At 49.2% G+C, this 15,161-nt stretch overlaps 1 protein-coding gene across 10 annotated transcripts in view; it reads right to left on the bottom strand.

Moving 5' to 3' along the window:
- Positions 1 to 13,378: 13,378 nt before the first annotated feature.
- The window catches only part of DEPDC5 (DEP domain containing 5, GATOR1 subcomplex subunit), a 125,351-nt gene continuing 123,568 nt past the window's right edge, over positions 13,379 to 15,161 (bottom strand). For 9 of the 10 annotated variants that reach the window (XM_038575740.1, XM_038575739.1, XM_038575742.1 and 6 more), the window contains 2 exons: positions 14,302 to 14,384; positions 13,379 to 14,139 (listed from right to left, as the gene is read on the bottom strand). In XM_038575740.1, the coding sequence (XP_038431668.1) occupies positions 13,847 to 14,139; positions 14,302 to 14,384 (376 nt within the window). In that variant the 3' untranslated portion in view covers positions 13,379 to 13,846. Of the gene's footprint in view, positions 14,140 to 14,301; positions 14,385 to 15,161 lie in introns of those variants that run through there. The other variant, XM_038575749.1, reaches the window with a different exon arrangement.

Below are 15,161 nucleotides of genomic sequence, written 5' to 3'. Positions count from 1 at the left end.
AGGAAAAGCTGAATTCATCTGGCACTCTGAGGTAGCTGAGCTCAGGAAGTGAGACAGACTTCTCCATTGTGCCACAGCCTCATGTCCAGTTTCTGTCTTGGCTTAGATGAGCAAAGGCTTTCCCTACCCTTGTAATTCTGGGGGCACCCCTCACAGAGCAGTGTGGTAGGCAGGGGCTGCCCAGGACCATGTCACTCACAGGTGGAACCTACTAGAAGGCAGGAGGACTGCTGTAGCTCCAGGGTGGAAGGCTGGTCTGAAGCCTGGTTGGTTCTGCGAAGACAACAGATTTTTCTTTCTTTCTTTCTTTTTTTTTAAATATTTATTTATTTATTTATTTATTTATTTATTTATTTATTTATTTATTTATGATAAACACACACACACAGAAAGAGAGAGAGAGAGAGAGAGGCAGAGGGAGAAGCAGGCTCCATGCCGGGAGCCCGACGTGAGACTCAATCCCGGGACTCCAGGATCACGCCCTGGGCCAAAGGCAGGCGTCAAACTGCTGAGCCACCCAGGGATCCCCGACAACAGATTTTTCTCTTGGGGCAGTTCGGTGCTTCCTTGCCACTCATTCATTCTCCCATTTATTTAACATTTATAGAAGGCCTACTGTATGCAAACACTGTGCTGGCATTGGCAGTGCAAAAGGGAGCAAAAAATGACTTGGTTACTGTCCTTGTGTTGCTCAGAGTCTATTAGGAAAGGCAGATATTAACCCAAATGTAAGGAATAGGTGCAAACTTAGGCCTGTGACAAGTGCTGGGGTGGAGGCACATGTTGCCCCAAGAGCATGAATTCTGCTCATCAGTAGTCACGGAGGCTGGGACAGTCGTGACCAAGCTGAGATGAGAATGAAGAGCAGCCATTGATTGACCAGGTGAAGAAGGAACAAAAGCAACTTGCAGGCCAAGTGCCTGTTGTAAGACAAACATACCCATGGGAAGAGCTGAATGTGGCAGGTGTGACTGCAGACGGGTAAAGCACCAGGAAAGACACGTAAGAGGATGAGGCTAGAGAGGTAGGTGGGGGGCTCACAGGCACTGGGTCTTTTTCTTAGCTGAAATAGAAAACCACTGAAGGGTACTGAGTAGGCAAGGTGGCACGAGATAAGTCTTAGTGCTTGACCACACCTGCCTCTTCCAGGAGGGAAACGGGATGGATGTTGACCAGACTTTGTGCTGATCACTTGGAAACACAGACATATATTGAACCATTAGGTTGTATGCCTGAAACTAACATGATGTTCTTTTTTTTTTTTTAAAGATTTTATTTATTTATTCAAAGAGACACAGAGAGGCAGAGACACAGGCAGAGGGAGAAGCAGGCTCCATGCAGAGAGCCCAACATGGGACTCGATCCAGGGTCTCCAGGATCACGCCCTGGGCTGCAGGCGGCACTAAACCACTGCGCCACCAGGGCTGCCCCTCACATGATGTTCTACGTCAAGGTCTATCAATTTAAAAAATCAGATGAGGAGCGCCTGAGTGGCTCAATCGGTTAAGTGTCTGACTTTTTTTTTTAATATTTTAATTATTCATAAGAGACAGAGAGAGAGAGAAGTAGAGACATAGGCAGAGAGAGAAGCAGGCTCCACGCAGGGAGCCCAATATGGAACTCTATCCCGGGTCTCCAGGATCACACCCTGGGCTGAAGGCAGGCACTAAACCGCTGAGCCATCCAGGGATCCCAAGTGTCTGACTCTTGATCTCAGCTCAGGTCTTGATCTTAGGGTCGTAAGTTCAAGCCCCATGTTAGGATCCATGCTGGGTGTGGAACTTACTTAAAAAACAAACCAGCAATGATGATAGTGGCGGTGATAAGAATACTGATAAAACTAATAATAGAGCTAATGTTACTGAACACTGTGTCCCATGCACTGCTTTAAGCATTCTTTATGCATCCATTCATTCAGGCCTCACATTTGCCCTGTGAAGCAGGCACTATTAATATCCCCATTTTACAACTGACAAAACTGAGGCAGAGAAAGAGTAAGTAACTTGCCCGAGGTCACACAGCTTATAGATAGTAGAGTTGGCAGATAAGGGAGTGATCTCTGAGCACCTAAAGAAATTGCTCTCATAAAGAAGTCATAGGGCCAGGAAACTGCTGCCCTATACAAGAGAGATCTGGGGACAGCAACCTGTGATAAACTTGATTTGTAACTTGGGCTCTTAGTCCACATGGTTGGAGCACTCATTGTGCACCTACCATGTGCTATGAATGCATACTGAGGTAAGCCCTGAGAATTTGGCAGGGACAAAAAAATAGTCCCAGAACTTATATTCCAGTGTGGAGAAAAGACAATGCACAAGTGAGCAAACAATGCAAGTGATTTCAGGTGACAAAAAGGGGCTATAGGGCAGAGATAACAGGGTAGTGCGATGGGCAGTGACAGGCAGAGGGGTGGTGTCTCTCTAGACAAAGTGGTCAGGGAAGGCCTTGCTGAGAAGATGCCAGGTGACACCAACAGTGAGAAAGCAACTGAGCCATGATCTTGGGAAGATGGCTCTAAGAAGAGGGGAGAGTTGTACAAAGGCCCCGAGGCAGGGGCAACCTTGGGGTGTTCACAGAACACAGACAGGAGATGCTGCATCGTTCTGAGTGAGCAGGAAGAGATGAGAATGGAGACAGATGTTTCTAGAAGCCCAGGCCCCATAGGGCCTTATGGGCTGTACAATAAGTTGGAATTTCATCTTGAATTGATGGGAAGTCACTGGAGGGTTTTAGGCATGAGAATGACATAGCCTGTTCTATGTTTAAAAGAGAGCACAACTGTGAGAATACATTCAAGGCAAAAGGAGGGTGCAGGAGGACCAGTCAGATTGCTGCTGCATCAGACGAGTGGAGGTGGTGAGAAGGGTCAGATTACAATATATTTTTGCTAATGGATTAGATGTGGGTGGGGTTGAGGGAAGGAAATACAGGATAACTCTAGGCTTTCCGCCTGAAAAACTGGGTAGATGATGGTAGAGTGACGAAAATGGGGAAGACCGTGGGAGGAGCAGGTTTGGGCAGGAGCCGGGAGTACACAGCTAAATCAAGAGTTGTGTTTTACACATATCCAGTTTGTCATCCTTTGAGATCACTCAGGAGAAGCTGAGAAGGCAGCTGGACAGACGGGCTGGAGTTCAGAGGTAGGGCCAGGCTAGAGATCTCAGGTTGAGATGCACGGGCATGGTAATTAGGGGCTAGCTGGAATCACAGGGACTGGGTCATCCAGGAAGGAAATGCAGAACAGAGGTCCAGGACCCACAGCTTGGGATCCTCCATGTGTGGAGATTGGATGGAGGCATGGAGGACAGCAAGAGAGGCTGAGGAAGGCAGCCAGTGAAGGAGACCTCAGAGAGAATCCAGCCTAGCTCAGCTCTTCACTGAGCAACCTTGTTGTCTCAGGCAAGTTGTCCCCATCTCGAGGCCTTAGTTTGCTTTTTGTAAATGGGGATGAGGAGGTGGCTCCCCCTTGATCATTGTGTGATACTCCTGCGGCCACTTGCTAGATGAAGAAATCAAAGCTCAGGTTTGACCACTTTGTTTCCAGGCTTCCTACAGTGGGATTGAGCTGGAAGAAACCCAACATAGCTTGAAGGCCCACCACTAAGGAGCAGGGGGCAGGACAAGGTTATGGGACCTGGTGTAGAATACAGATCTTGCCACTTGCCAGCTGAGTGACCTTGGGTGACCCTGATCCTTAGAGTTACTTATCTGTAAAAGGTAGCCAGTAATATCCACTATGAGGAGTTGTTGCTAGAAATAAACCAGGTGACAAGTAAAACACCCCACACAGCTCCTTGCATGTGGTCAGTGCCACTTCCTTTCTCCTTCAGAAAGATTTCTTCCATGAATCAGAAGAAAAAGGCTCCAGAGTGGCTTGACCCTTGCACAATGATGCAGTTCTACTGCCGCTCAGCCCTGCAACTGCCAGCTCCGTGCCACCTCTGCCCATCACCTGCAAGGCAGGTGCAGTCTGCTAAGACTGACTAGTCAGTCAGCTGGAGCCTGTGGGGGCTGAGAGGCAGGAGAGGGGCATCTGCTTCTAGGGCTGGCCATAGCTATAGACTGGAGTCTTTTCCTAGGCTCCATTTACTTGGCTGGCAAAGTGCCATGATAGGATAGTAGGGAGATGTTGCATCAGAAAGCAGGTTGGACCTTGGGCCACTGGGCCCTGGTGACCTAGCTCCATGTCTCCTAGAAGCAGCCTAGGAGTGAAGGCAGCCACTCACTGGAGTGTGGGATTTGGTCCCGGAGCCTGGACTCCTGGCCTCTCTGTCACTTATCAGGCACCTCCACTGTGCCAGACACAGAACTAGTGCTTTACCTAAGGGCTCTTCAGCAATCCTGCATGATGGTGAACATATTCCTATTGAAAAGATGAGGAAACTGAGGTCCAAGAAGAGAAAGCCTTGCCTAAAGTCATCAGGCCTTCCAGATACTTCTCTTGAAGAGGCATCAAAAGGGTGGGGGGGATCCCTTATGTAACCTGAATTTTGTGTGATCTGGTCTTTGCTTCCTTTTCCAGCCACACCAGCCCTGGCCTCTCCTTAGGGCCTACCAAGCTTCTTTCCCTCTTAGGATCTTCCAGGCAGGAACTATCCCTCTTTCCTCCCACCTCCACCCTTCACAAGCTCTACCATCCATCAGATTTTCATGGAAATGCCCAGAAAGCCTTCCCCGAGTCCTAGACTAGGTTGGGGGCTTCACTTTAACCTCTTACAGTGATCTTTGCTTGGTCTTTGCTGCACTTTTCACAGCTAATTCTTTCACAACCACAGCACTAGTGATCTGTGTAACATTTTGTCACCCATCTCCTTCCTATATCCACATGACGCCTGGCACATAGATGGTTCCTAGTGTTTGTTAATGGGAGAGCAACCAAACTTGTGAACAATGAGAGAATGAGCCACAAATGAATCTCCCTCTTGCAGAGATGAGCTGGGTGCCAGAAGACAGAATATTTGTATAAAGGGCCATCTATCTTGAAGTCTAAATCATAGAACTTGATAGAAACAGTATCTTCTAATTACATGGACACCACCCAAGGAGGCATGTGTGAGAAGACCCTAAGCGTGTGTGCTGGGAGGTGGACACCCAGCTCCCTGCATGGGTTGTTAGTTCCCCAGACCAGGGTGGCTTCTCTGTGCCCCCCACCCCCATCTCAGATCCCAGCAGGGGCAGCCAGTCTCCTGGTTCCTGCAGGGGATGGTGGCCAGAGGGTGGTGGTCAGACTTGTCTCTTGTGTTGCAAGGGGAAGTGCACCGTTTCACTTCTGCTTTGAGGCGAGACATATCCTGTGTATCAGACCATCTAGGAATGCTCCTGTCCTCCTAGCATCAACCACCAACTGTGGCCAGTGTGGACATCAGGCACTGGAGAGCCTAGGAAAGTGGCCCTCATTGCCATGTGGGGAACCCAGGCCCCAATCCCTGTTCTCCCTCCTCCTGGGACATGGCTGCACCACCATACAAGCCACTTTCAGTGGGTTTATTTATCCCATATCCATACCTCCTTCTAAGGGAAGAGCCCTGGGTAGAGAAGCCTTGAGTTCGATCCTTCCTCTGCCATGTGTGTGCTCAGTAACCTTAGCTAAGTCCCTCTACTTCCCTGAGGCTTCTCCTGGAAAGAGTGGGGGTACCACCACCTCCCCGCCTCCTTCAGGCTGTCCTCCAGCTTCTTGCACTAGGCCCGTGGGCACATACTTGCTTGGGGTTCAGTATAAGTGCTCTTGCTGTTTCCTTTCTGTCTCTTCCTTCCCAAGCTTCAGACTAGCTGATACTGGACCAGGTTCTTGGCATACCTGTCAGACACACTCATAACAGAATTCTTGGTCTCCAGCAGGAGAGTATTTACAGGGGTGCCTTAAAGTTATGGAATATTTTTTATGCCACCCAGACCACTTTGCAAAGTTGATGGCATTGGATCTTCAACTCTGGTCCCTTGAAGGAGACCAAAGAAACACCGTCCTTGCCCCACCCCCAAACTTGAGGTGCTGTGAGTCGAATGGACTTGCTCGGGATTGCACAGGTAATCGGCACTGAGGTCAGACAAGAACTGCAGTGACTTCACCTGGTTGTGCAAGGTCTCAAAATATTTCACTAGCACTTATCCCCTGGGAGCTCAACCAATCCCCCAGACTCAGCACCATTTTGGGAGCTTGGGCAGGGTTCCACGAGGGAAGAAATGGCAGGCTGAAACTGGGAGCAGGATGCCTGGCTCACTGAAGAGAAAGGGAATAATGAAAGAGGATCATTCCCTGCTTGCCCCATCGGAGATGCAGGCTACCTCCTCGGAGCCTGGGTATGTTTAAAGCCTGCTCTTCTACCCAGATCCAGGACCAGGAAGAACACAGCCTGACAGGTGAGCAAAGTGTCATGTCTCTGCACCCTCCTCCCCAAGGTGTGACCTGAGGGCCCAGGCAGGTTCAGTGCTTCCAGACAATGGACCATTTCACTCTGGTTTGTACCCTGGAACTTGACAACACTAACCTCCCTCTGATAATCAGTTGTTGAAAGTGTGGGCTGAGTAAGGCAGATTTGGAGACATTGCTCTCCAGTTCCTCCCCACCCCCATCAGATTTTGCCAAAGCCCTCCAACTCCCCAGAGTTCCTTCCCCAGCCCATCACCCTCCCCCACCCAGAGAACTACACAGACTTCAAATGCCCATTTCTCCAGTTTTCCCAGTCCCCTACATAGAATTAGGCCTCCTCCTCTATTTCTTTAGTGTTTTATTTACATGTCTGTTTCCTTCCACCAAGAATGCCGGGCTGACATTGGTTCAGGTTTGCATAACTGTTGGCCAAATGAATGAATTCAACCAATTCTAAATGAGCACCCATGTGTGATGGGCACTTGGAGTGGAGGACACAAAGATGAGCAATCTTCCCTCAAGGAGATTATATGTTATTAAAGAGCCAAGCTAATGTGTACAAGGAAAGAGAAACACAGGAGCCATGCCACAGCATGTAAACAGTAAGTACAACCAGGGTTGTAATCCTGGTTCTGTCCACAACTTGCAGTGTGGCCCTAAGCATTAGTCCCTTAGCCACAGTGCCCTTGGCACTTAGCAAGAGTAATAGCTATAGATTGGGGATGGGGCTGCCATCAAGAAAGGATTTAGATCTCCATAATCAGGGGCAAGTGGCAAGTCTCTTTTCCTCTTTTCCTCCAAAGTCACAGGAAGGACCTGCCATCTGGACCTCTTACCCAATCAGAATCTAGTTCAGGGTGTCTCAACACTATCAATGTTTGGGGCTGAATGATTGTTTGCTGTAGGGGTTGTCCTATGCATTAAAGTGTTAAGTTTAAAAGCACCATGAGATGCTGGTAGCACTTCCCACAGTTGTGACAACCAAAAGTACCTCCAGACATTGCCAAATGTCCCTCAAAGGGTGGTGGTGGGGGGATTGCCCCAGTTGAGAACTCCTGGCTAGCTTCTGGTTCTTCTCCAGTGCACTTTCCAACAGCTTGGAAAAGGGGTGGAAACTTTGAGACAGAGTCAGAACAAAAATTTCACAGGCTTGCCTCTGGCAGAACCCTGCCCACCCTCTCAAGCCTGTGTCCACTCAGCTTCTGAGGACACACAGGATGAGGAGAGGCAGGACACTTCGCCTTGTAAAGGGTCACCTTTCCTAGGATAGCACCTGGTCACACCTCCCTGTTGCTCCCAGACTGTAGAGAGGAGAAGAACCCAGAATGTGAGATATTAGGGGTGGATGAACAAAGACATTAGGAAAATGTTTCCCAGGATGCTCTGGGCTTAAAAATAAAATTATATCTCTTCAAGAGATATCTGAGGGTTAATGTAAGGGGAGAAATTGAGCCTGGAGAAGCAATCTGGTACAATTCACAGTACACAGAGAGGAGGTAAGGGACTCAACTTGCGTTACAGCTGCCACCAGCTGCCTCAGAGACTGACAGGGACTCCCATTCCCTTAGCACTTAGCAATCCTTCTAGTCAAGGAGGGAAAGATCTGAAATCTTGTGATCCCCAAGGCTTCTCCCAGGCTCACTGCCAGATGTGTTTAGATGAAAATGCCAGGGCTCAGAGAGAGGGGTTTGCTGGTGGTCATATAGCAACTCCATGCTTTGCCACCAGGATGGGGAGAGATTTTCTTCCGGGAAGGACTGATTCACTGAGGAAACATGAATCTTGCTGCAGCCAGAGAAGCAGATGGAGAACAAATCTAAAGACTGGTAGGAATGAGTTCTTGGTGCTTGCTTTGCCCCCCACAACCCATGCATTCCAAGCCAGGCTTTGGGCAAGTGTGTGGCATGGCCTGAAAGCCAGGAGCTGCCCAAAGCATTTGCAGGCTGATCAAGGGATGTGGGGCTGGAAGGAAAGGAGCAGACAGGGCCTTCCACATAGGAGCCTGGAGGAGAGATAAAGCCACTGGCACCTGCTTAAAGTCACAGTGTGCTCCCACCAGAGCACCTGTATGAGAGGCTACATTCACACTACACAGCATCTGTACACCGGCAGGGCTGTACCACATGCCATATACTCAGCTGAAAGGAGTAAAGGGTCCTAGCAAGGACCTGCCCAGGTCAGGGCAGTGGCGATGCTCACTGACCCAGCTGAGGGGGATGGCACAGTGAGCGGAGGCTGGGCCCTGGGCTCCACTGCCTGGGCTTTTCATTCATCTGGTGTGATGGCTGTTTAGATTACCCGATGCAGTGGCATGTCAAGTATGTATACTACACTGCCCAGAACACAGCAAACATTCAAGAAATGGACATCCTAGTATTATTATATGTACCTGAAATGTTCGGGCTAACTACAAATTGGCTTCTATTCAGGCTTCTGTCCTGTTTCCTATCCATGTTGGCAAAGCCTCACAGACTTCCTTAGTGTCCCAGGCATGTATCATGTGCTTCTTCCTTGTAATACCTGAAGTTTCCATTAATTCTTTTGATGGGTCTGTTCCTACATGGAGGGTGGGGGTGGGGGTGGGTGGGCGGTACAGGCTTCTGTGCCTATCCAGTATAGTACTTGGCAGCTCCTGGCCCAGCTGTGTAGGTGTTGGTGGTCCTGTGCCTTGGGAGGCCCTGTGCAGCTCTTGGGCTTCTGTGAGTTGCCATTTCTCTCAGCCATCAAGTTCTCTGCCTCTACTATGTTGCCTTTGGTGTGTGGCTTCTAATCTGCTTTGGTCTGAGAATCAGATTTCCAGGCTATTGCAACTGCGTGTAGAGTACTCAGGAAGAAGCCCCAAGAAGGAATCTGGGAACGGGGTTTCTCAAATGGACCACCAATAGTAGGATGTCTACTTGTAGTGCAGAGTCCCAGATCTCCCAAATCAGAATCTCTGGGAGAGGCTCTGGAATCAGCAATTTGTGTGAGCTCTTTCACACTGGAGCATTGGAGAACTACAGGTGGGGGGCTAATATAGTTACTACTTCTGTTTTGCAGCCTTATTTGCTTATCTCCATTCCTTTGATACTCTATCTCATTTCTTTTCCCATCAGGTTTTTCTTCATCTCACACTCTGTGTGGTTTCCCACCCTAGATTCATTTCTACATTCAGGAGGCCCACTGGTGCTGCCCCAGGTGTACTAGGGCCTAGGGACCCCCTAGCACATCCACAAAACCCAGAAATGTCTCATAGAGCTGCTCAGCTTCACACAACGACCCTGTTCATGATGAGAAGGAGCCAGGACAGCATAGTCAAAAGGCCCTCTTCCTGCTCCCAGCAACGTGGTACCTCTGCCAACAGAAAAAACTTCTCAGCAGAGGTTCTTGGGACCTATATAAGGCAGAATGACCACAGCAACTTGTTAGTGGAATACAGCCTTCTGGCCCAAGTGGGGACCACTCTGACTCCTATACATCCCATCAGGTCCAAGGCCACTTCATCTTTAAAGACTAGCTTGCCCACTCCAGCTCTCTGATTATTCCCTTCTCTAAACTCCTGAGGTTCACAGAGTCTGAGGCAATTGTCATCATTATAACAGCTGATGTTTCAGGAGGTGCAATGTTCCGGGCACTGTCCACACTCTCTACCCACATTCTCTCATGTGGTTTTCAAGACCCTGTGAAGTGGTACTAGTGTCTCATTTTACAGATGAGGAAACCGAGGTTTGGAGAGATGCAGTGACTTACTTAGTCTCACATGCTGGCAAGTGCCCCTGTTAGAATCTGAATCCAGCCATTTGCCTCCTATACCTGCCCTCTTAACTGCCACATACTGTCTGTAACCAAATGCTTAGAGAAACACTGGGAATCAGAGGACCTGGTCCTTGTCCCAGTTCCACCTAGAGCCTGGGGCAGGTCATGCCGTTTCCTTAACTGGGAGAGAATGAAAGAGTTGGACCAGATCTCCAAGAACCCCTCTGCTCTAAGGCTCCTTGTCTTACTGGGCCACCCTCATTCCTTCCTACACTGGGGTGACCTGAGGCATGTCATGTATGTGTCTAGGTCTAGATGGCCTCATTTCTCAACATGAATAAGTGCCTTCTATGACTTAATTTAGGGAACCAGAATGGCGATCCCATCAAGATCCTCCTTGTAGTCCATATGGCCCTCTTTTGTGCTGGACCCTGTGAGGGGCCTGCCATGTGTACCTGCTCTCTTGGTCTCACCAGCAAACTCACTCAACTCTCAGTGACTGGAGAGTATGCCAGAAGAAATTAATTATCAGCCCATTGTCACAAGCACAGAAGAGCAACACTTAAGAGAAGTGTGTGTGGGGGCATTGGGAAGAAAGGTGAGGCCACATCATCTCTATCCAACAGGTAAGGAACCACACTCAGGAGACAGAACATTCCTACCTCTTACAGGGAAGAAATGGCAGGGCTGAGATTTAAACCCAGATACTCTTGGCCTCTTGGCCCCAGGCTTCCTGCCTTTCTCTTTTTCCACCAAGAAACGGTTATTTACATTTATATGCCTGGTGTGGGCCCTCTGATATGCATGCACACATCTCTCATGTCTAACCAAACCACGTACTTCCTCAGGCTGGGCTCTCTCTGCAACTGGGCAGCAGGTATGGATAGACAGGCCTGAAGGACCAGTAGGAGGACTAGGTGATGGTGGAGTTGAAAGAGGATTGAGTTCTACTCCCAGATTCTGGCTTGGCCAAGTGGGTGGAAGGAGGTGCTGATCAGAGAGGAAGAATGTGAGGAACTAGGGTTCAAGGGCATGGGTGTTTCAGGCCCATTCTAGCTTGTGAGCTGCCTTCTTCCACCAAATCACTCTGAGTCTTCTTCTCCCAGATCATCTCTGGAAGAGAGGAGGGCAGAAAGTAGAAAACTGAGGACAACACATGACTATGCCACATGACCTGATCCAGACAGGCCAGTGGCTGCCGCATCCAGCAACATCATGTAGGAAGCTGGCTCAGAAACATGGCAAAGAGGACTTTCCATCCAGGAATGTCAGAACAGCTTATTTTTGTTTACCTCCTGCTGGGTAGTAAGTGCTTTCATATACCTGTCTTATGGTCCTCCCCATCTCCCTAGCAGACAGTCTCCCATTTTATAAATGAAGAATGTTGATGCTTAAAGAGTAAAAGTTTGTCCTAGGGAAGGGAAAGTGAGAAATGAAAAGAAATGGGATTTTGGGGATACCTGGGTGAGCCTGGGTGGCTCAGCGGTTTAATGCCTGCCCTTGGCCCAGGGTGTGATCCTGGGGTCCTGGGATTGAGTCCCACATCCGGCTCCCTGCATGGAGCTTGCTTCTCCCTCTGCCTGTGTCTCTGACTCTCTGTGTGTCTCTCATGAGTAAATAAATAAAAAATCTTAAAAAAAAAAGAAGAGTGGCCAAATATGAAATTAATTAAATATTAAAAATAAATGTAGGGAATCCTTGGGTGGCTCGGTGGTTTGGCGCCTGCCTTTGGCCCAGGGCGCGATCCTGGGGTCCCGGGATCGGGTCCCTCATCGGGCTTCCGGCATAGAGCCTGCTTCTCCCTCTGCCTGTGTCTCTGCCTCTCTCTCTCTATGTCTATCATAAATGAATAAATAAAATCTTTAAAAAAATAAAAATAAATGTAATATGGCTTACTAAATGCTTATTAAAAAAATGGGATTTTTATCAAGGACCTGTTCCTCACACCAGGAATCAACCCATGTGCTTTCACATATGTTGTGTTTTAGAACAGATCTAAAATCTCTACATACATGTGGAGCATACACAGCTCCAATTTACAATGAGGAAACGACCTCCATTAGGTAACGAACCCAGTGTGCAGAGATTCAGATGCAACACCCAGTGCCTGGCCCTTGAGTCCAGAGTTCATTCATTCACTCCACGTATTTAGCCAACATCATTTCTCCAGCATTTACTATAATGCTGCACATTTAAGAACAAAGAGATCAACAAAATAGGCAACCTTCCATCATGCTAGCATAGCATGTAAATGTGCCAAGTGTTGCCAGGGAAGTACAAAGTTCTGTGGAAAGACTTGACAGGTAGCCTACTGTGCTTCTCTAGAGAAGCAACATGTGAGCGAAGAACAGGTGAGCAATGACCAGGAGTTAGCAAGGCAGAGTGGGCCTAGAGAGGAGGAATGTTCTAAGCAGATGGAACAACATGTGCAAAGGATCTGAGCTGCTGAAGAGTTTGTGATGTTCCAGTGGCTGAGGGAACAGCCCAGGACCAGATTGTGCATGGCTACATACATCTAAGATGTTTGAAGTTCAAGTCCCCAAAGAGGTCTAAATAAGTGGTGGGCACAAGCAGAGTGGTTTTTAAATAAAAACCTGCCAAGTGAAGGGTGACTGGAGGAAAAACAGAGACAGATTAGGGGCTCTCCTAGCCATGCAAGAGGAAGAGGAAGCTGAAGGGGGGGCTGGGTTGGGAGCAGCAGCAGAGGGCCCGGGAAGAAGTGGGTGGATTCATAAGCTACTGAGAAGGGAGAGATTGTGGAGGGCTTGTGTGGAGAGATGGAAGGGGAGGAAGTGACAGTATCTGTCAGGTCTCCTCTGTCCTGCAGCTCCTTACCCCTGCCACCAGCAGGTTAGGGCAGGTTGCTGAGGTTGAGGCACCATACTGAATCTTAGAAGTGGGTTCTAAACCTTGGAGTCAATAGAGATTTTTCCTTTGATTTCTTTTTTTTTTTTTTTAAGAATGCCATGATATCCATGCACCACACTGGGCTCACCCATGAAGCAAGATTCACTCCAAAAGCACAAGCCTGCAGTTGCACATGGTACTATCTGCTCTGCTCACTAGGTCTGAAAGAAACTATTTTGCTCTTGCCCAAGGGCCTATGAAAAGACATCTTTCAGTAAATCCACAGCCAGACTCTCCAAGACAATGAATTCTATAGACGTCCTCACCTTCTGTGGCTGCCTCATTTGCCACTACATCCCTGGCGATAGGGCCTGGCTGCCCAGCCAAGGAAAGGATCGCTGCTGCCAGGAATCAGGCTGGGGCCGGAGATGCTGCATGTGGCACTTTATTCCTGCTTCTGATATGTACAGGTATATACAGTAGGTATGAGCCTATGGTACACTATTTCACAAAATTATCTTACATCCTGTGCACACTTTTGGGCGGGAAGTGTCAGACTGCTCCGAAATGCCTACAGCTGGTGGAGGGAAAGAATGCTCGCAGGAGCCACCCCCTCTCCAAGGACATTCATGGGGGCTGCTCACCCCTTTCCTCAGGACTGAGGTCTTTCCACGGACCATGTGGGCCTCCCACCTGTTCTCAGCGCCAGTTTCTTCCTGAATCTTTCTCTTCAAGGGGAAGGACATTTGGGGGGATGGGGGAAAGAAGCAGCAGCAATGGCCCCCACTCACCGATGGTGGCACTGCCGCCTGCCCCCCAAAGCCTGACTGCTCTTATTGGACGTGGAGAGTGACAGCGGAATCCTCCCTGTGCGTCAGACCCAGGTGCAGCCCGGCCTCACGGGGCACTGGCATGCATCTTCTCCAGGCAGCTCATCCAGAATGTGACCAGCCGGTTGTCGCGGTTGATGCAGAAGTCCGTGAAATCCCTGAGCAGCCGATCAGCAAACTTCTCATCCCCCGTGGCACTAGAACGCCATGTCTTGGTCAGCATGGTGTTGTAGGCCCAGTTGTAGCCAACACGCTCCTCACAGAACAAGTTCTGGTTGGTGGAACTGGTGGAGTTCCGCCGCCGCCGCTGCTGCCCGGAGAACTTGCGCCTGGAGTAAGGCAGCTGCAGGAACACTGTTCCTGAGGAGCAAGGGAAGGTCCTATGTTACTGCCTCCAGGAGGGGTTCCAGGGTGGCTGTGGAGGCTTTGCAGCCACAGGCTCCATCAAGGGGAAGATTCCCCTTGCACAGGCTCCGGCTGCAGGGACCCACCCTGCCCCACATTTTGCCTGGAGTGCCTCACCTGTAACATGGATATACTGAGGCTTGTTCTCAGCAGGGAAGTTAAAAGCAGAGGCGGAATATTTATCTTGCACAAATCCAAACCTAAGGGAAAGATAGGAAGACACATAGATTAGGGCCTTCTTAGCTAAAGCAACAAGAGGAGCAAATGTGCCTCAGAGGACTTTCTGACAGCCTGAGCTAGAGGGACCTGGAAAGATCTTTCAAGATAGAACATTCAGGGGGCACCTCGGTGGCCCAGTCCATTAAGTATCTGCCTTTGGCTCAGGTCATGATCTCAGGGATCTGGGATTGAGCCCCATATCGGGCTCCCTGCTCAGCGGGGAGTCTGCTTCTCTATCTACATCTGTCTCTCTCTCAGTCCATGCTCTCTCTTTCTCCCTCTCTCCCAAATAAATAAAATCTTTTTTTAAAAAAAAATTTATTCATGAGAGACACAGAGGCAGAGACATAGGCAGAGGGAGCCTCCCTCCCATAGGGAGCCCGACATGGGACTTGATCCCAGGACCCCGGGATCATGACCTGAGCCGAAGGCAGACACCCAACCACTGAGCCACCCAGGCACCCCTAAATAAAATCTTAAAAAAAAAAAAAAGACAGTACATTCAGGCTGCTCATTTTTGCCCTCACCAGACATCCTCCCACCCAGCCTCCCATTATCTCCAGGTGGCTGAGAGTCCTCGCGCCAGCTGCATTCCAGAATCAGCCCTGTCTCTGCCCATCACCCTTCCCTTCTGCATGCCCCTCCTATACCAGCTGTCCAGTCAGACTTTCCTTCTGGATGTTCTCGCTTTTGTCCCATCCCACACCTATTCTCTGCCTCTCACTGGAATCCATACCGCACTCTACATGGTATTGAGT

Source organism: Canis lupus, chromosome 26 (assembly GCF_011100685.1).
Source record: "Canis lupus familiaris isolate Mischka breed German Shepherd chromosome 26, alternate assembly UU_Cfam_GSD_1.0, whole genome shotgun sequence".
Taxonomy (NCBI): Eukaryota; Metazoa; Chordata; class Mammalia; order Carnivora; family Canidae; genus Canis; species Canis lupus.
This window is presented reverse-complemented; position numbering and strand designations above follow the sequence as displayed.